The following is a 21,902-nucleotide window of genomic DNA, read 5'->3' as shown; positions in this document are numbered from 1 at the left end:
ATTCCTAAACGGTATATGTGGCAATCATTTTCTTCATCCACGAGGTCATGAATAGGCAATAGAGTCAAGATGATTAAAAGGTTGAATTCTATAAATTTTACAATTCAATTAGTATTATCTGATTAAATGATTATTAATTGTAAATTAAAATAAACATAAATATATTTACTGAAGTCATTGTTTTCATTTTTTTTTCCTTTAAATCATTTTCAATCCTTGCTCCTTTTTTTTTTTTTATCTTGAATGAAGAATTTTCTACTCCTTCTCCCTCTCAATCAAAACAAGGTACTAAATTTAATGAGATTTAAATTACAAAAGACCACAACATTTTCACTTCTATATGATATCTCAAGAAATTAAACATTTCATGAAATTAAAGAGTCGATTTGTTTTCTCAATCTTCCTTCAAGAATATCAAAGGCTCTTTTACAAATAATATATTCTTTCAACGAATAAGACATCTTGTTTCAACAGAAAATAGTTTATAAGAAAAAAATATTTTTAGTCGAAAATATATTCGAAAAAAATATTGAATCTTCCATTGTTTGGTTAAAAAAAAAAAAAAAAAAAAAAAAAATCAAATACCGTTGCCAATAGTTTAAAAACAAATCCCACAAAAGACCCACAAACGCAAGGTGGGGAAAGGAATTGCTAGGAGGCTATAATGTAAAGGGACAAGGGCAATCGTGAGAGATGGGAGAGGAATTTACAACGAAACAAGTAGGATGGCAAGTGAAAGTTGAAAAAGTGTGGTGATGAAGAAAAGGGGCAGCTAGGTTTCTTTTTGGGTGTGGTTGTCATTAGAGGAGGAAGGTTGGGATGAAGCAGGGAGATTGTAACACCATGGACAAATCAAATTAAAAAAAAAAAAATGGAAATGAAAATAGTGGAGTAAAATATTAGATTAAGTATATGTGAACACCATATAGAAATAGTAATATCTGAAAAAATGGGATAGTAATTTGAGACTTAGAAATTGAGGTAAAAAGAGATTAGGAGAAGGGAAAAAAGAATCATAAATAGTGGAAGAATAAAGCCTAGCCACCCCTAAAAGAGAATAACTATATCCTAGAAATGGCAGAGAATAACTTAAAATAAAATTTTGAAGGTGAAAACGATAAACTTTGATCCTGAAAATGCGGTCACCATGAATAGTGTGGTGACCATGGCGTGTGTACCAAAAAGAGCTTTCCGAATTAGGGTATTATACACAATTCTAACGCACATAGCCTGAGTTACGCCCAATTTACTATCATGTGTGTGATATTGCCAATCAAATTAAGCACGGAAGGACTCGGGAGTGATAGGTTCACTCTTCAACGACCTATCAGTAGACTTCAAACGGTTTGTTGATGTAAAACTTGATGTAGTTTGATCACTCCAAGATATTGAACTTCATACACTCATATGAACAATATTTCTTTGTAGACAAATAATTGCTAAGCTCACAATGCATGAAAACAATCCATATCATCATGGAAGAACAATGCTTAGCTCACTGAAAATCATGTATTCAAAGTCCTTTTATAGATTTGTAAAAATTAGCTTTGAAACCTAAAGTCTATTTAGGTTTTTTGTGGAGGCGTCCAAACATCCTTAAGGTTTCAACCCTTAAAACAATTTTATGACTAGACATTTTCGAACGCCTTAGTGGACAAAAAATTGTCTCACAAAATTGTCCAAATATGTGCGACTGACCCAAATTGTCTAGGACATTTGCAAACAGGCCTGCAACCGAAACTCACTTGCTAGGCATTGTCCAGACATCAACAAACAACATTGCATACGAAACTCACTATCTAAGTATTTTGTTGCAAACAAAGCTCCTTGTACTTGATTTTCTTGAGCATTCTTCAGCCGAATCCTAAGTACAAATCTACCTAAGCCACAAATTATACAGGTACATGTTTTGGATACTAAATAAACCAATAAAAAACTTAACAAATTCTCCCTTTTACCATTTGGTGATAAAAATAATTACAACATGAATGAGATTACAAGATCCCTCCAAGACTCAATCTAATCCTAACAAGTAACAAACATATGTTAGATGAAAATCTTGAAAGAAATTTCCCGAAATCCACAAACAAACTTATAAAACGCATGAAGAACTGATAGATACTTTAAACAACTCAAAAATTAACACAAATAGCATACATGTGAGTCAATCGTTATATTAAAGGGTCAATTTTTTTTATCTAATTGAATAAGGAAAATGGCTACAAAGGATATCCTTCCCACTCCTAATCTAAAAGGAAGAGAGAGTGGGTGATCCTAAAACCAAAAAATTATGGGTTCTCCAACGACAGACCCAAAACAAATTAAAATAGTGCAAAAATAATTACAAACAATAAGAAATTGGTCAAACGAGTGACCTAGTCCTTTCAAGGGACTGCTTAAGGTGGTTATAAAAGCAAAAGAGATACAGATTAAGGCGAACTTATCTGAGCCCCCACTTAAAACTAGCAACAACCACCTAAAGGAGGTTGAAGCCGAAAATGCACTATCATAGTCCGATACAAAGACTACTGGAGAAAGAGGATCCACCACTAAAGTGGCTACAAAAGTTTCCACTAGAAATGCAAAGCACAATAAAGTAGGGAGACAGTAATCTACAAAACAAACAAGCAGCAAAATACAAAAAAGAAAGCTACAAAACACAAGGAAGATAAAAATGTATGGAAAAAATATATATTTTTTTTAAAAAAAAAAAAAGTGAAAAAAAAACCCACTAAGCAGCGACTTCAACTGAGTGTGGGGCCGAGGAGGATTGGCGAAGGAGCTTCTGGAAGCAGCTTGGCGAACATGCGTCGGCGCATGAGGACCACACGCCAACGTGTGGTGGTCAAAGGAAGAAAGTGGAGGCAGCAGTGGAGAGTTGGGAGGCCGGGGAGCCCAGTGTCGAGGCTATGGAGGAACGAAGGGAAATAGATCGGGCCTAGAGAGAACCGGATTTGAGATCCGCTGTAGAACCAAGCATGGTGAAACAACTGAGGGAGGAGAACAGTCAGAGAGTGATGACGAGGAGGAGGAACGTCTTCGTGGTGAAAATAGAAAACACAAAAGGAACCCGGTAACAAAGGGGGTATTAGGGGCGGCCGCACTAGGTGGAGGTGAAGAGGTCTATCCCTCCTCCATCGAAAAAAGCCACATAGAGGCAATGGAGAGCCCTTACGGAGGAGGTGAATGGGTCAAAAGAAGGAAAAAAGCAGTAGCGAGTGCCTAAGCAATAGAATTAAGTTTTGGACGGAGTTTTCCTTTAAACTAGATTGGAGAAATTTCTTTTAACCAAGTCTATAAAAATGACATGGGTCCATTTTTTTAATAACATGTGAAATGTACATTAGTTTTAAATAAAATTTATTCCAATTTTGTCTCTGACATTAAAAAAGCATGTGTTTTTCACATGTTAAAAGGACACATGTCATTTTTATAAACTTGGTTGAGTAAATTTGTAATCTTATTCAAGCTTAGTTAGAGCAAATCAAGGAAAGGGGGAAAATTCCTCCTTCCTAATAATACCACCAATACATGATAGAATAGAATGCCACCGATTTTTATCGATGACATGGGTACAGGCCTCTTTAGCTGGACCGTGGGTAGCGGAATTTGCTCCCCGAACCACATGAATAAAAGTTGACGTGTCCAGAGAGCTCATGCATTGCTTAATATCTTTCACGAAATGATTGTAGCCACTCCAACATGGCTCGTTTGAGTTCACTGTAGTAACAATCTCTAATGCATCCCTTTCAAAAATGACATTCAAGAACCCCTGCTCTTTGACAAAAATCTCCGCATGAAGGGCAGCTGGAGCCTCGACCACTATCGAATCTTTTGCCATCTTCTTTTTTATACCACAAGCTACCAGAAATCTACCATTAGTATCCCTTGCTAAGAACCCCAGGCCAATGCTTGTGTTCTTCTTATCTACAACTGCATCCCAATTAATTTTTACTAAATTCATGGGAGGTGGCTGCCACGTAACTTTTGGAATTTGCTGGTTTGATCTTCCCATCTCCTCAAACTAAGCATTTATCCTATGAAAATCCTCCAGTGCGGATACAGCATCCATATAAACCTGGGTGGGAGCAGTAAACAAACCCCCGTGGACTACATCATTACGCTGCATCCAAATCCTCCTTGCCATAATCGCGGAAACTTCAACTTCTGCTTGATCACAACAATCTATCATCTCTTCAAAGAGCTACGCGAAGTCCTTTCTATCACACGTACTTTTTTGTAGTTTGATGGAGTCGTACCCCCACATGTCGGTCGCTGATGGGCAAGACCACAGGATATATTCAACTCTTCCCTCTTCTAAGTTGCATATTGGGAACTATCAAACTGTATTAAACTAATCTATTTAGTTAGTTTTACAGTTTAGGAAGATAATTAGATAGCAGCTGGTTAGTTAATATTCATGCACGTGTGCATTACATGTAATGAAAGCAGTTAGGTTAGTTGCTGATCAGTTAGCTTGATAATCTTGTATATAAACAGAGTTCAATGTAATCACATTCATTCATTGAATAAGAAAAAGAGAATCAGTTCTTCTCTTTGTTTTCTTGTCATGGTATCAGAACAGTAAGAGTTCATGCCTTCCTCTGTTTTCCATTCTTCCGCCATTAAACTTCCTTCAAAGCTTTTCCTCTATTTTTCATTTTTTTCTTTTCTCTCAAACAATCTCCTGCAATGGGCGATAATATTTTGGTTTCTGCACCCTCTGCAGCCCTCATGAGACTTCTGTAGAAAGTCCATATTTTCTTCACCATGCAGACAGTCCTGGAACTATTCTTGTTTCTCAACAATTGAATGGTGACAACTTTGTCACATGGAAATGATCAATGGATATGGCGCTGGTGGCCAAGAACAAGTTTGGTTTTGTGGATGGAAGTCTTCCCAAACCATCTATAGGTGATCCTAACCTACATTCTTGGGTGCGTTGCAATAATATGGTTTTGTCATGGTTACTAAATTCTGTTTCCCGAGAGATTGCAAACAGTGTCCTGTTCCTCAACACTGCATCTGCTGTTTGGAGTGATTTGACTGAGAGATTTAGCCACAGCAATGGACCACGAGTATTTGAATTGAAGAGATCATTGTCCTCTCTCCAGCAGGGTATAAATTCTGTAAGTACATATTTTACTCAGCTTAAGAGTTTGTGGGATGAACTCTCTAGCTTTCGTCCTCCTCCTACTTGTACTTGTGGTGGTTTGAAAATTCTTCTTGATTTTCATTCTCAAGAATATATTTTTCAGTTTCTCATGGGATTAAACGATTCTTTTTCCAGTGTTCGAGGTCAAATCCTTCTGATTGATCCTCTTCCACCCATTAATAAAATTTTTGCTATGGTTCTTCAAGAAGAAAGACAACGTTTGGTTTCTTTCTCTCGTACAATTCCTTTGTATTCTGAGCCTACTGCCATGATTTCCAAAGCCATTCCTAAACCTCCACCTCATTTCTCTAAGCCATATAACCACAGGGAACGCCCCACTTGTACTCATTGTGGTTTCTCTGGCCACACAATTGACAAGTGTTACAAGTTACATGGTTATCCACTGGGTTACAAACCAAGAAGCCAAATTAATTACTCAGCTAGCTCTGCTAATCAAGTTCAGGAAACATCTCAAGCAGAACCTATACTGCATATTACTCCAGATCAATGTCGTCAGTTGCTTGATCTGATCAAACCACAAGAGAATCTGAATCATGATATGAGTTATGCCAATCATGTAGGCCCTGCTTCATCTACTCAAGATCATTTGTTTTCAAACATGGTAGGTAATATTTCATCTTCATATTGTAGTTCTTTGAACCAACAATATTCTGTTTTTTCACCTTTGCATTCACAAATGCATGTTCAAACTTCTGTTTGGATTATAGACACAGGGGCTACATATCATATGGTTAGTTCCATATCATTTTTCACTTATATTACTGCAAAAGTGTCTAGAAATGTTAAGTTGCCTAATGGTCAGTTTGTTGACTCACATAGGGACTATCAAAATTTCTGACTCTTTCATTCTCAATAATGTCTTGTGTGTTCCATCTTTTTCATTCAACCTCATTTCTGTTAGTAAACTTCTTCACAATGTTCATTGCTGCATTATTTTTCTTTCTGGACATTGTTTCATACAGAACTTACTCACTTGGAGGGCGATTGGTTTGGGTGAAGAGAAGAGTGGCTTGTTTCATCTATTGCTGCCTAAATCAAGGAGACATTCACCTGCTGCCCAGACTTTCATTTCACCTGGAGCTAATGTTTCTGCTTTAACTCCTTTTAAAAATTCAGTTGCTGATGTTTGGCATTTTAGGTTAGGTCACATTTCCAATTCCAGAATCAAACTTTTACATGATTCTATCCCTGCCATACCATGTAATTCTCCTACCATTTGTACTGTTTGTCCCTTAGCTAAGCAACGTAGGCTTTCATTTCCTATTAGTACCTCAAGTTCCTGTTCTATTTTTGAATTGGTCCATTGTGATTTGTAGGGACCTTTTACTGTTTCATCAATAAATGGAAGTCACTATTTTCTTACCATAGTTGATGATTTTTCCAGATATACATGGGTTTACTTACTTCATTCTAAATCTCAAACTAGCAATATCATTCAAACCTTTTACAACTTAGTTCTTACTCAATTCAAGGTCAAAATCAAAACAATTTGATTTGACAATGGCACTGAGTTTTCCATGCATGATTTCTTTAACTCTCATGGAATAATTCACCAACTTAGCTGTGTTGAAACTCCACAACAAAATTCTGTTGTGGAACGTACACATTAGCATTTGCTGAATATGTCTCGAGCATTGCGTTTTCAAGCTCATTTACCTCTTAAATTTTGGGGTGATTGTGTTTTAACAGCCACTCACATTATCAACAGAATTCCTACTCCAAATCTTTCTAATAAGTCTCCTTATGAGCTTCTGCTCTCCAAAGTTCCATCATATGATCATCTTAGGGTGTTTGGTTGTTTGTGTTTTGTTTCTACTTTACATCGAAATAGAAATAAGTTTGATGCTAGGGCAAAGCCTTGTGTTTTTATAGGATATCCTAATGGCATTAAGGGATATAAACTTTATGATCTTACTTCCAAAACTCAGGTTATATCTCGAGATGTTCATTTTCATGAGTCTGTTTTTCCTTTTGCTTATCCTCATCACTTCAATTCTGATGGTTCCTTTGTGATTCCACATTCCTTGTCTGATATTCCAACTCCCACTAGTTCAATTCCTGTTTCTGCATCAGAAAGTCTACTCGGTAGAAATGTAAACCTGGATATTTGCAACAGTATCATTGTAACTTAGCTACTCAATCTTTCAATTCAATTGATCCTAAGAGTGATATTTCTGTTTCAGGTATTCCTTTTCCACTCAATTCTTTCCTTGATTACAGTATGCTTTCTGATTCTTACAAACACTTTAGTTTGGCTGTCTCATCCCAAGTTGAGCCTCAGTTTTTTCATCAAGCTGTATCTTCTCCTCAATAGCGTGAGGCCATGGCAACTGAAATCAATGCCCTTGAAGCAAATGATACTTGGGAAATTATTGATCTGCCTTCTGATAAGCACCCTATAAGCTGCAAGTGGGTTTATAAAATCAAATATCGAGCCAATGGGAAAGTTGAGAGGTATAAAGCTCGTTTGGTTGCAAAAGGGTATAAACAAAGAGAAGGTCTTGATTATAGTGATACATTGTCCCCAGTTGCCAAATTAACCACAGTGAGATGTCTTCTAGCTTTAGCAGCAATTCATAATTGGCATCTTCATCAATTGGATGTCAATAATGCATTTCTGCATGGATCCCTTGATGAGGAGATTTTTATGAAGTTACCTCCTGGTTTTGGTTTGAAAGATTCATCTAAAGTTTGCAAGTTTAAGAAATCACTTTATGGTCTTAAACAAGCCTCGAGACAGTGGTTTTCTAAATTCTCTTCTACCCTTATACAACATGGTTTTACTCAATCCATGTATGATTACTCTCTTTTTACTCAAGTAAAGAAAACCTCTTTTATTATTCTACTTGTATATGTAGACGATATTGTCATAGCAAGTAATGACAATCTAGCTATAGAAGAGCTTACAAAATTTCTCAATTCTGCTTTTAGTTTGAAAGATCTTGGAGAATTGAAGTTTTTCTTAGGGCTTGAAATTGCAAGAAGTGCAAAGGGCATTTCCTTATCACAGAGCAAATATGCCTTAGAAGTTTTAGATGATTGTGGAATGCTTGCATGCAAACCCTCTTCTGTTCCTATGGAAGCTAATTTCAAGTGAGAAGAAGGTGAATTGATTTCTGATCCAACCACTTACAGAAGACTTGTGGGAAAGCTGGTTTATCTTACAATTACAAGGCCAGATTTATCATATTCTGTGCAATTGTTAAGTCAGTTCATGGATTCTCCTCGTCAGCCTCATCTTGATGCTGCACACAAGGTCCTTAGGTACATTAAATCCTCTCCTGGACAGGGCATTTTCTTCTCGGCTTCTTCAGAATTACATTTGAAGGCATTTTGTGATTCTGATTGGGCCGGATACCCTGATAGTCGTAGATCAGTCACAGGGTTTTGTATTTTTCTAGGAGATTCCCTAATCTCTTGGAAATCCAAGAAGCAACATACGGTCTCAAGATCCTCTGCTGAGGCAGAGTATCGATCCATGGCTGCTGTCACTTGTGAGCTTACTTGGTTACATGCTTTACTGAAAGATTTGCAGCTTCAACTTCATCAACCAGCTTTGGTTTTTTGTGATAGTCAAGCATCTATTCATATTGCTGCCAATCCTGTCTTCCATGAACGCACTAAGCACATCGAAATTGATTGTCACATTGTAAGAGAGAAAATTGCTACTGGTTTGATTCGCACATTACATGTCCAGTCCAAGCATCAGCTGGCTGACTTACTTACCAAGCCTCTCTCTCGCACAGATTTTCATTCTATGTTGTCCAAGTTGAATGTCATCAATATTTTCCATCCTGCTGAACATTCCACTTGAGGGGGCGTATCAAACTGTATTAAACTAATCTATTTAGTTAGTTTTATAGTTTAGGAAGATAATTAGATAGCAGCTGGTTAGTTAATATTCATGCACGTGTGCATCACATGTAATGAAAGCAGTTAGGTTAGTTGCTGATTAGTTAGCTTGATAATCTTGTATATAAACAGAGTTCAATGTAATCACATTCATTCATTGAATAAGAAAAAGAGAATCAGTTCTTCTCTTTGTTTTCTTGTCAGGAAAAGTGGGGTAGTAGTCACCCCCCTCTGAAATAGATTGGCTTTTGTAGGAGAAGATTGTGGCACGCCCTCGATCCATACAAACATTTTAACAATGTTGGGAACATTTAGTTGCCAGCATATCTTTCACATCTCACTCCTTTGTCCTTGGGTGGAAGCTCCCCCACGTGAAGCAGCCTGCCTCTCTATAGCTAAGTGGTATACACTACGGACTAAGAACAACCCATTTGAAATGCATCTCTGTAAGTTTTTATTAATGGGTTGACTTATTCAACTATAAATATTAAATCTAAATCAAATTATACAAAGAAATATAAATCGACCTATACTAAAAAATATATATCAATAATATTAATATCGGATCATAAAGGAAATAAAATCTACCTTCCAAGGGCTTTTGTGACAATCAAGCACTTTAATTTACATCTCCCTTAAAACTTTCTTTAATTTATCAAATAGACATCTTTATGGACCATGGAGGCACATGATCGTGACCTACCATTCAAAGCTTTAGGCCTTGAGGGTCAAATATTCTTGATCATATCGAGTAGCAGGAAAAATTTGATGCTACTGCTTCCATAATCGAGAAACACGAGTTCATGACTTGCAATTGACAAGCTCCTATCAAAGCTAGTAAGTTGTAGACTTTTGTTCCCTGTCCCTCCAGGCTCCATGCGCTCAAGTAAATAAATAATGAAGGTTCTATTTGGAATTTGCGTTAAATACTTTAAAATACATTTTAATATTTACAATTTTTTTACTCTAAAAACAACTTAAAATTGTGTGCCGAGAAAAGCTTGAAAATGAGGTTTTTTTTTTTTTTTTTTTTTCTTTTCTTTTAAAAATTCTCATTTAGACGTTTTTTATACAAAGAAGCTAGCTCTATTTTTCAACTCAATCTCCCACTAGTTCTAAGTAGTCGCTTTATTTCTATAGCTCCAAAACCGCCCTTACCCTATGGCAAACAAGTTATAGTAGATTCATATTGTTAATAATATTAAGTAATTTAAAGGGAAAACTCTACTTATCCCATTCAAACTTACACTTAAATTGCAATATTTCATCTAAACTTTAAAAAGTTACAATTGGCCCCTCAAATTACCTAACCCTTTCGCTTAATTTTTCTCTACTAGAATTTTTTGTTAAATCCGACAGAAAATAAATAAAATATCCATAATTATCCCCCTATTTCCTCGTGTGACAATACAATTATGCCTTTAGTTTTTTTTTTTAAAAAAAAAAAAAATAAAATAAAATAAAATAAAATTCCTAAGCCATGGAAATCCACGGCCATGGTGTTTTCTTTATTATTTTTTTAAAAAAATAAATAAATAAATTATTTGATGGAAGGGGATTGTTGTCATATTTAAAATTTCAATTGGATTTAGCGTAAATTTCTGATGGAGGGTTAAGTGAAGGAGATAATTGGTTTGGTGTCAATTACAATTGTTAAAAATTTGGGAGAACAATGCAATTTGGGTGCAAGTTTGAGAAAATAAGTGTAGTTTTTCCTATATTCTATATGTCAAACAACGAAAAATAATCTTAGGCTCCGTTGGTTTAGACATAAAATAATTTTTTAAAAATAGTTTTCCTATTTTTCAATGTTTAGTGTGATGTAAAATAATAGTCGATGAAAATTATTTTCAAGATGATAGTTAAAAAATGGAAAATTGACTATTTTCCTAACAAAAATTTTCAACTAAGAACGTTTTAATTTACATAAAATTAAAAAAAAAAAAAAAAAAAAACACAAACACAAGTGTTGGAAATTGACTACACAAGAAAAGATGGAGACATAATTGGTTGCTGAACATACTGCTAGCCACAAAAGAGTTGGTCGTACCCATTTCTTTCTCGTTTACTTGCTGCTCCTCGTGCTAGTTTTTTGGTGGGTTTGCCTCCAATCAACTACCTAGGATTAAAATATATATATATATATATATATATTGAAGAAGCACTTACTCTTGACGGGGACAACACTGTTTTTTCCCTAAATATGGTCGACAGCTGTTGTTAAAGGAAAGGTAAGGGGTGTTTATATGTAGAGTGTATTGATTAAGGGTCCGTTTGGGAGTGTAATTTCAATAAGTACGATTTTAAAAATTGTGTTTTTGAAATCGCTACTTTTTAAAATCGCATAGGCGTTTGGTAAAACATGTTAAGAAGTTTTTTTTTTTTATTCAATTTAGTGTTTTGATAACATTAGTATATAATTGCGGTTTCATGGCCAAATAGGTAAATATTGCGCCAAATATTGATTTAAGTAAAATCATGATTTTGATTTAAATTCACACTTTTTCAAATAAGTACAACCTACTAAGGTTATAGAAATCACGGATTTTTCCACGATTTTAAAATTTGCGTTTTTAAAATCGCAACCCCAAACATTCAAAAATTGCGATTTAGTTTAAAAATGCAGATTATTTTTTTAAAAACGCACTCCCAAACAAACTCTGAGTATAATTTGATTGATTTAATTAAACAAGTTAAACCCTTTAATTATAATCCACTAATTTTGTGTTGGGTTCATATTGGATTCGCAGATTGTGTCAAAAATTTTCAACCCTAAATGTTACATGTTAGGTGGGTCTTATCGATGCATGCATACATAGAATATAAGATTATATAGGTTAACTATAACCCGACTCATGTAATTAAACGGGTCAAACTCCTAAATTGTAACCCGTTAATCACTGTACCATTGTCACACACTGTACCACTGTCACACAAGGACTGAGAAGAAGCTCAAATGATATAGTAAAGGAAAAGAAATGTGACAAATAATCAAATTGCAAATCGTCTATATATATATATATATGAGACAATTGCATGCTACCAATCAGTTCACAGAATTCTGGAAAAGTAATGTTGATGTTACCAAAGTTTTGTAGGACAATACTAGAGAAGAAACTGTTTTCAATATATATATAATGTTCATTCCAATGCATTGGCATTTTCTTCAAAGCTGGAGGCTGGATGGGAGTTGTTCATCTCAGTTGAAATTTTCAGCTCGTTTCAACCAATGCATGCGATTGGAATTGGTACGGTTGGGATGACCATCACCTTCACATGGAAAATTTCAAAACAAAAATGCCCTGCAATGTCAAAGGACAGGCTGCCATGGGTCTCCTCACCTATTCACATCCAGCTGCCTTCTTCTTGAGGGATTGTATATATATATATATATATATATATAATTTTGAGTATTTGGTGAGTGTTTTAAGTTTAGAGTTAAAAAGCAAAGAATTTACACCCCCCCCCCCCCCAAAAAAAAAAAAAAACATTGTCAAATGAGGCCTTTTAAACTTTTATGGTTTTCTTCTATATATATATATATATATATAATTTTGAGTATTTGGTGAGTGTTTTAAGTTTAGAGTTAAAAAGCAAAGAATTTCCCCCCCCCCCCCCCAAAAAAAAAAAAAAAAAACATTGTCAAATGAGGCCTTTAAACTTTTATGGTTTTCTTTTTCGTAAAGAAGGAAACTACTCATGATTAGTAAATTTCCTTGAATCTCAATCATTGTTTTGAAATTAAGTTATTCAGATTTTATCATATGGAAGTTTATTACAATATTTATTTTTAACAATTCAATATTTGTCACCTTCCTATTTATCATATTTTTCAAAATTATGGTTGAAAAGAAATGTATTTAAGAGAATACCCTAAATAATTCAGAAAATGTTTAGGGTATTATAACTTTTACTATAACTTTCTTCACATGAAACAAAATTTAACATGTAAATTTGATTGTATATTGATTAACGTGATAAGTATTACGTAAACTGTATCAAGACAAAAGTTACAAGAGTTAAAGAAACAATAGTTACAAGAGTTCAAGAGACAATAATTATAAGAATTCAAGTGACAAGAGTTACAATTATGATTGTTGTTAATATATAAGTAAAAGAGACATGTAACGTTCAGACTTTTTCTCCATAAATATAGTCTTGTATACAATCAAATAATCAAGGAAAAATATAGCCATGAAAAGGCTTTGATGTGTGGACGTAGGCCATAGACCGAACCGCCTTAATTCTCTAAGTCTCTCTTCCTTATTCTCATATTTTTCCTAAAGCATAAGTTCTTACAAATTGTTATCTCAATTTATAAAAAAACTTTAGGCTATATATCTTATAAATCCCTGAGTCAACGCACAATAACAGAAAAAACTCCCTAAACCTTTTTTTTTTTGAATTGTTAATCTCTGTGTCAATCGAAAAGGCAAATTAACCCCTACCGTTACATTTTTACCCAAATATTTTCGTTAGTCCCAACCAAACACACCATTTTGTCACATTAGCATATTAATTTTTTATTAATTTAATTTAAAAATTAAATCTAAAAAAAAAAAAAATTGAAAGGGTGGCCGGAAAGCCACCCCTAACGCCCCGGGGGCAAGCCACCCCCAAAGGGTTAGGGGGGCCCCTAACCCTTCGGGGGTGGCCGCAAGTAGGGGTGGCAATTCGGGTAATTGGGTAGACCCGATTAAGACCCGCGACCCGATTACCCAAAACATGAACACGACCCGTTTAGCTAATCGGGTTAACGGGTTTGACACGATTATGACATGGAAAATACCCAGGTAACCCGACACGACCCGTTTAACATTACCAGGTAAGATTGGGTAAACACGACCTATGCGTTAAACAGGTAATTCGACCAGGCCCGACCCGAAAAAATATGTAGAAAAGCCATTTGAGCAACCAACATGCTTCTTTTGTTGAGTTGCTTGAGCATTAGATCTACAAGGAATTAAATAGAATCGAAAATTAAATGGAAAGAATGTGCAAGAAGGACCAAAATACAAAGAAGCATGGATGTTCTCCACCCTTAGGCATTCTTTCCATCTCCCTTCTCTAAGATTTTAAGTGTTTTTGTTATATTAATGTAAAATAGAATTACTGTAACAATTTTCTTCCTTTTTCTTTAATAAATTCCCCCTTGAAAAAAAAAAAAAAAAAAAAAAAAAAAAAGGAAAATGTAAAGAACTACAAAAGGGAACATTCACTTTCACTGCCAGCATAATAGCAAAGACAAGAAGAAGAGAGTAGGATTAAACATATAAGCACAAATATTTTCAAGTGAATCAAAGACATACCGCCATACCGGAGGGTCAGAGACAGAGTGGAGTCGGAGACAGAGAGGTGCGACTGAGTCGGGCTAAGTGCTAACGGAGAAAAACTGAAACTGAAAGAGTGACCGTGAGAGAGGGAGATAGAGCCGAGAAGGAGAGGGACAGCCGGAGAGGGAGAGAGGAGATACAGTCCGGTGAGTGGTGACCGATCGCCGGTTTGGGTGGGGGGAGCTGGTGGAAGCAGGGGTTTTTAGATGAGAGAGGGTTCGAGGGAGATAGAGCCGAGAGGGAGAGAGGAGAGAGAGGCGTCGCTGGTGGGGGGTGGGGGGGGGGGGGGCTGGCGGCTGGTGATTGGTGGGGTAGTGGGCTCGTGAGGCCGTGACTGTGAGGGTGAGCAACTGAGGTGAGTGTCTGAGAGGGAGTAATCGTGTTTAGCTGTTTAGGAATTAGGAAATTTTGATTTTAGGGTTTCACTTTCACTGTTTCACACTTTCACTTGTTAGTTGTTATTCACTTATTCTTAGTTCTTAGTTCTTACCGGGTTGCACTTGCGGGTTGGGCTTACGCTTGGGGTGGGGTTTTTTTTTTTAAAAAAAAAAATTAAATAAGTTAACGGGTCTGGCGGGTCACCCGAGACCCGCCATACCCGTTAACTTAAATGTGTCTTGCGGGTCACCCGAGACCCGCCATACCCGTTAACTTAAACGTGTCTGGCGGGTCGACCCGCCAGACACGAATTTATTTGGGTCTACCCGATTAAGACCCGAACCCGATAAGTCCAAACCCATTACCTGCTAACTTCGTGTCGTATTCGTGTCGGATTCGCAGGTTGTGTCCAAATTGCCGGCCCTAGCCGCAAGCCACCCCATAGGTTAAGGGTGGCTTTCTGGCCAACCCTTCAATTTTTTATTTTTTTTAGATTTAATTTTTAAATTAAAGTAATAAAAAATTAATATGCTTATATGTCAAAACAGTGAGTTTAGTTGGGATTGACGAGCGTTAAATATTTAGGAAAAAATGTAATGGTAGGGGTTAATTTGCCTTTTCGATTAAGCCAGTAAGTAAAAATTTGGACAAAAAAAAAAAAAAAAAAATTAGGGAGTTTTCTATTTTAGCACGTTAACGCAGGGATTTATAAGATGTTTACCCAAAAATTTATATTAAAAGCTATAATATCCATATCCAGGGACGGCTCAATGGATCTTGACGCCTAAGGCGACAAGTTTAAGTGAGGCCTATTTTATATTTAAATATTAATCATGTTATACTTTTTTTAATTTAAAAATCATTATTCTCGCTTTTCGAGATACAAAATTTCTAAATAAGTTTTTATATTTAAGTTATTCTAACATCTCATTTTCAATTGATAATATGGCCAATTCATTTATCTTTCTTGTGACATTGTCAATTTAAAATTTGATATTATCAATTTAATTCTAAAAAAATTATTTATGCATAAACAACTGTAACATTAATAAATTTTTTAAGTAATACATACATTTCGAGAAGAATCAAGTCTTTTTGTATAATTTACTATGTCAATTAGAGCACTTTTTTCTATTTGTAAAATTTATTTTAAAACTGTTTTCTATCACTTATTAGATATAGAATAAATTATGACTTAATTCAGGAACCTGAAATAATAAGACTTAAAAGGAAAAAATGAAGAGAAAAATGAAAAGTTATAAAGAGTGATTTGTAATGAAATATGATGTGAACAAAAAAATGGAGGATATTAAAAACTCATTGAGATGAAATTATATCTAATGCACAATCCAAATAATCAAAATTTATGCACTTTGAAGACTTTTCAAAGGAGTATTCAAATGAAAAGTTCATTTAAAATAGTATTAAGTGTATACAAACATGAACAATTAATTGTCTATAAAAAAAAAATAAAAAAAAAAAACACAAAAAAAGAAGAAGTGATAAATCATTTGAAATAATAAGACTTTTTTCTATGATATTTCATTTAAAATAGTGCCAAATAATGAAATATGATTTATCACTTTTTCTATTTATCTTTCTTTTCACTTATTTGTAATGAAAAGAAAAAAAAAATTCTGAGACAAAGACAAAACATTTGAAGTGGAACAATAAATTGATTGTAAGTTTTTAACTTCAAGGGATAATTTATTAGAGCATTCATAATGGAAGAGCCAAATGTTACTTTTATCTAAAATAATTCTTCAAATTTGTAAAAACTCTCCTACATTGGATTAGTCAAAAGAAAAGCTAAATGTAGCAGCACTTTTTAAGGGAGTGATTTTACTTTTTATTGTTTTTCTAACCTGTTTTCTCTTTTTCTTAAACATTTTCCCACGTTTCAAGGGGGTGATTGGTTGTTTTTGGTGTTTTTTTTTTCCATGAAAATGGTTTTTTGAATTAAAATTAATAAAAAAAAATTAAAAATAAATATTATTTTAATATAATAGATAGAAATATAGCTAATCGGATGAAGATGTATTTAAAAATTCATTAGCTAAATTAGATAAAAGTGAGTTTTGATGAGCCATTTTGCATAAAAATTTGCCTCTTTCATTGTGAATGCTCGCTCTTAGGGACATAAATTTCCTTCAAATCAATGTGGAGGAAATATCCTCCAACACATTTAAAATAGTGCAAAGTGTCTATAAATATTTAAAACACACATTAAATTCTTAAATTCATTAATTGCAGTTTACTAACTTAGACTAACGTTTTAAATATTTATAGACACTATTTTAAATAAGTTGTAAGATATTTCTTCTAAACTGATTTAAAAGAAGAATAATGGTAGGGACCATTTTTTTATTTTCCTAAAGCTGATGTGGCTTTTAAAATCACCATTAAATTTTAGATGAACCATACTTGAATTTTGATCTAATAATAATTTTAAAAGCCATATTAACTATAAAAAGATAAAAAAAAAAATTAAAAATATAATTTCTAATATTACTTCCATTTATTAGGAAAGTCCATTGATTTAAGTACTTCAATTCTATTTGCATATTCCTCGAGTCAACGGAAAGTAGGTAATTTATTAGTGCAGCGATGAACTTTTTTCAAAAAGTTTCTCAAACAAGACAAAATAGCCAACAAGGGCCCGCAAATTTTTTATATATAGGAAATGTGGACAAAAGCATGAATGATTAGCCCAAAACAAATTCAATCAAAGTTGTTGGTGATTTAGACATCCATATAGAGTCCAGTAAAATTATATTTTAAAAATTAAATTGTAATTTTATCAAAAATTTAATTATATTTTTAAATCGAATATTTTAAATTTATTATTTTTTAAATAAGACCTTTTGAAATTTTAAAACAATCATGGTAGGAGAAATGGGGGCACCAACCACACGAACATGTTATCACTGTCGAAATCGACAGGAAATGGAATCTGTCTCCATCTACCAGACAAAGACATTACGTTCCTCAAAAAATGATGGAACAAAATACTCATCTACCACTATGGGGCCATAGAAATCATTGGGGCATTTTCAATAGTGTTTATATATATATATATATATATAATCATATTTCTTTTACACTTTAAATAATTAATTTGTAAGAATAGTTGCAGCAGTTTATTTAAAATAAATAAATAAATAAATTAGAGAACAAAACTATTTTTTCTTCTTAATCTAAATTTACTTTACTATACTATTAAAATATAATTTCTTTATAAAATACAATTTTTTTTTTTACCTACTCTCATATTTTTTATAAAATTTCAACACAATCCCAATAAAGGCAAAAAGAAGAGAGGAGAAATAAATATTTAGTGTTAAAATAATAGATAGGGAAGCTATTGGAAAGCTAAAGTGATTCCCAATGCATTTAGTAGTATTAGCACTGTACTATTTTCAATGTTTAAAGAAGCAATAGAAAAATTGTTGCATGTGACTTTTTGTGATTTTTTTGAAATTTTTCCTATATTTAAGAAGATGAAGATTCACGTAAAGTACAAATTAAATATATCAATCATTAAATTTATGAACTCGTGTGAACCTTTGATAAATTTAACGATAGATTCATCAATTTACTATAAAAATAATTATAAAAAGAATGAATTCTATCGTTTAAAAAAGTAAAAAAGTTATAAAAAAAAGTGTTAATACTACTATGAGACAGACACTAGCGCTCTGCCTCAACCTTACCCTTGGAACAATAAAGATAATTACAACATATAATAATAAAAAAAAAATTAGAAAAATGTCAAGTCTCCTCAAAGGGATTGGTTGGTGAAAGGTATAATTGACAACCTTGATTCGGTGGGCAATTGCCTCGACCTTAACCTTGGAATGGAACAACATTAATAATAAGTAATGAGAAATGCATGTCAAAAAAAAAAAAAAAAAAAAATGTAATGAGAAATGCCATGTCTAATTCAAAATTTAATAATAATTTTTACGGTCACATTAAAGGATAGACACTTAAGAGTAAATACTTAAAAATATATGTAACATTTATAATAAGTAAAAGGGTCCATAAAAAAACATTAAGGGTGATAGTTCAGTGACTTAAAGATAATCATTATGTGGTTAGATATATATTAGGACATGAGTTTGACTGATGGGACTGAGTCAGACGAATGAGTTACTATGGTCACACTTTTTTTTTTTGTTTTTTTGCTTTTAAAAACGAAAGGAAAAAGAGGAAAAAAAAAGTGGGGGGGGGGGGGGGGGGGGGGGGATGGTTAGTGAAAGCAAAGGAATGAAACAACAACTTTGAATTGGTTTAACTTGTGTTGGTGAGTCCGGCATCTGTATGGAATCTGGCTGGCAACGTGGGGACAGCCGTACACGGTACGTGAGGAGAGGAAGGCATGACGATGGGATCCTTAATTTGCATCCCCAAATTCCAGCTTTCTAACGTGCCCGCACACAACTCATCATTGACTCATGCCCCCCATAACTCATCATTGACTCACTACAATTAACAAATCCCCACCGTCCATGATCCATCACGCATCATGCCCACTCTCAATTAACTGTGTTTCCTCAAATTAATGAACATATATAAGATATTGGACCACATAATCGATCTGGCTTATTCAACATGTTACTACATGGCTCCATCAATATATTTTTAGTTGTATTTTTTTGCTGCTAATACAAATCTTTCATAGTCTCTTAATATAAGGGCCCTTTGTGATGGTTCATTATCCCCAATCTGGCCTTAGGGTGGCTTAACCACCTACAATGACCAAAGAACTTGCATGCCCCCCTTAACTCATCATTGACTCACCACAATTAACAAATCCCCACCCTCCATGATCCATCATGCATCATGCCCACTCTCAATTAACTGTGTTTCCTCAAATTAATGAACATATATAAGATATTGGACCACATAATCGATCTGGCTTGTTCAACATGTTACTACATACATGGCTCCATTAATATATTTTTAGTTGTATTTTTTTTTGCTGCTAATGCAAATCTTTCGTAGTCTCTTAATATAAGGGCCCTTTGGGATGGTTCATTATCCCCAATCTGTTTGGCCTTAGGGTGGCTCAAGCACCTACAATGACCAAAATGGCCACCTGTGGATTTCTGTTTTTTTTTTTTTTTTTAAAGATTTAGTTATTATTGTTATTATTATTATTTATTTTTAATTTAGGACACGTGGCATGTTTATATGGTGACACGTGTGATGGAGGCTAACGGAACCTAACGGAGGTATCAACTTAGTCTTTTCCCATACGTTAGGTATAATTTGTGATTGTTTTAGAAACTTAAGGAGAAAAAAATAAAAAACTATAAACCTAGGTATTAAAAAAGTTATTAACCGTAAAAAATAAATTCTCTCCCTCTCATGATAAAAAGGGTTAAATATATTATTCACCCATGTGGTTTAACTTCTTTATTTTTTTGACTCTTAGGGTTTACTTTTTATCACAAGAGATCTCTCTAGTTTGTCTAAAGACGGAGATGGTCCCTCTATCAAAATTTCGTCCAAAATTTGACAGAACAACGCCAACACCAATCACGGTTTGACACGTGCTTATATAATTAATTAATTAATTAATTAAAAAAAATTAAAATTAAAAACATTAAAAATTTATATTTAATTAATTTTTTTAAAAATAAATAAATAAAAATTTGGGTCCTTTGGCCATCTAGCCACCCCCTTTGGCCATGGGGGTGATTTGATCACCCCTAAGGGCCAATTGAATTTTTTTTTCTTCAATTTGCCGGAATGCCATTGGGGTGGCTGGATGGCCAAATGGGGTGGCTTCGGCCACTCTCAATTTTTTTTATTATTATTTTTTTTAAATTTATTAAATATAAATTTGTAATGTTTTTAATTTTTTTAAAAATTATTTTTTAATTAATTAATTATATGGACATGTGTGAAATTGTGATTGGTATTGTCGCGACATTTCATCAAATTTTAGACGGAATTTTGACAAAAGGACCATATCCGTCTTTAGGCAAATCAGAGAGATATCTTGTTATAAATAGTAAACCCTAAAGGTCAAAAAATAAAGAAATTAAACTACATGTGTGAATAAGGTATTTAACCCTTATTATTATTATTATTATTTATTTATTTATTTGCAATTTCTTCTTTCCTCTTCTCTTCCTTTCATTATCTCCCCAAACGCACAAAAAATACTTCATTCTAGCTCCACGTTAAGAAAAGACAAGTTTTGAAAATATGGCGTTAAGAAAAAGATAAATTTTGAAAAATATGACCATTAGGAAAATATCAATTTTTTTAAAATATGATCATTAGAAAAAATACAAATTTTCAAATATATAAATGTTGGAGAATGATTAAAAGGACAATAAAAAAATATTTAAATTAAATAGTAAAAGTGAATATATAGCTTGAAAAGCCTGATGTAGCTAGTGATTTTAACTAGGATTTGACTAGCTGCTACAATAGTTAACAAATTTGCTGAGCATAAAAAATCAATCGAATTCTCTCTCATGTTTGGAAATAGTGAAAAGAGAATATCTTTTGTCAGGATGTGGTGTAAAGCCGGATCTGTCCACATGCGGTAGTTACGCTGTTAAACCAACTAATGGCACGAATTTAATCAAAAAAAAAATTTAACCAAGCGTTGTCATTTTAATGGTGACATTTTCTACATTTCCTTCTCTTTCATACAATGCATAATTCCAAATCATTCCACTACCTGCAAACAGGGCAAGACCCATGATTCCCCAACCACTTGTGTATATTTCTTACCACTTCAACAAATTGACATGAATAATTTCAGTTAAAAGTAGAAAAATAAATTTAAAAACTGATATCAATTGCTGGCCTCCATGATCGACAAGCTTAACATTTGATTTACCCATGTCATATATGTGCGTTTCTAGGTTCTTGATCTAGGATGTCCTCTGGTTGTGGGTCTCTTCTTAGGCCAACGAAGCCCAGGATGAAGGGTCTGAACTATGAACGGAGACGGGTCTCTGTTCCTCACCAGCCTTTCAAACATTGAAAAAATCTCGACACCTCAGGCCTGAATGCCATATGATTGAGGTTTAGAGAGAGATCTAGGCAAGTACAAGGGGTGAAACCGTTGAATAATGGAGAATTTTTTTTTTAGTGTAATGGAGATTAAGAGTAGACGATATAAGGCCAAAGAGGTG

At 33.9% G+C, this 21,902-nt stretch overlaps 1 protein-coding gene and 1 pseudogene across 1 annotated transcript; one reads left to right on the top strand and one right to left on the bottom strand.

The window, feature by feature from the left end:
- Nucleotides 1-3,484: 3,484 nt before the first annotated feature.
- Nucleotides 3,485-4,015, bottom strand: LOC148585018 (uncharacterized). Its single transcript, XM_088517656.1, has one exon. It carries the CDS (start codon nucleotides 4,013-4,015, stop codon nucleotides 3,485-3,487), a length of 531 nt encoding a protein of 176 aa, XP_088373782.1.
- Nucleotides 4,016-4,570: 555 nt separating this feature from the next.
- Nucleotides 4,571-7,490, top strand: LOC148585017 (uncharacterized; annotated as a pseudogene).
- Nucleotides 7,491-21,902: the final 14,412 nt, after the last annotated feature.

Source organism: Corylus avellana, chromosome 6 (assembly GCF_965113065.1).
Source record: "Corylus avellana chromosome 6, dhCorAvel1.hap1.2, whole genome shotgun sequence".
In the NCBI taxonomy this organism is placed as follows: Eukaryota; Viridiplantae; Streptophyta; class Magnoliopsida; order Fagales; family Betulaceae; genus Corylus; species Corylus avellana.
Note: the sequence above shows the minus strand (reverse complement) of the source record. Positions and strands in the feature narration are given on the sequence as shown.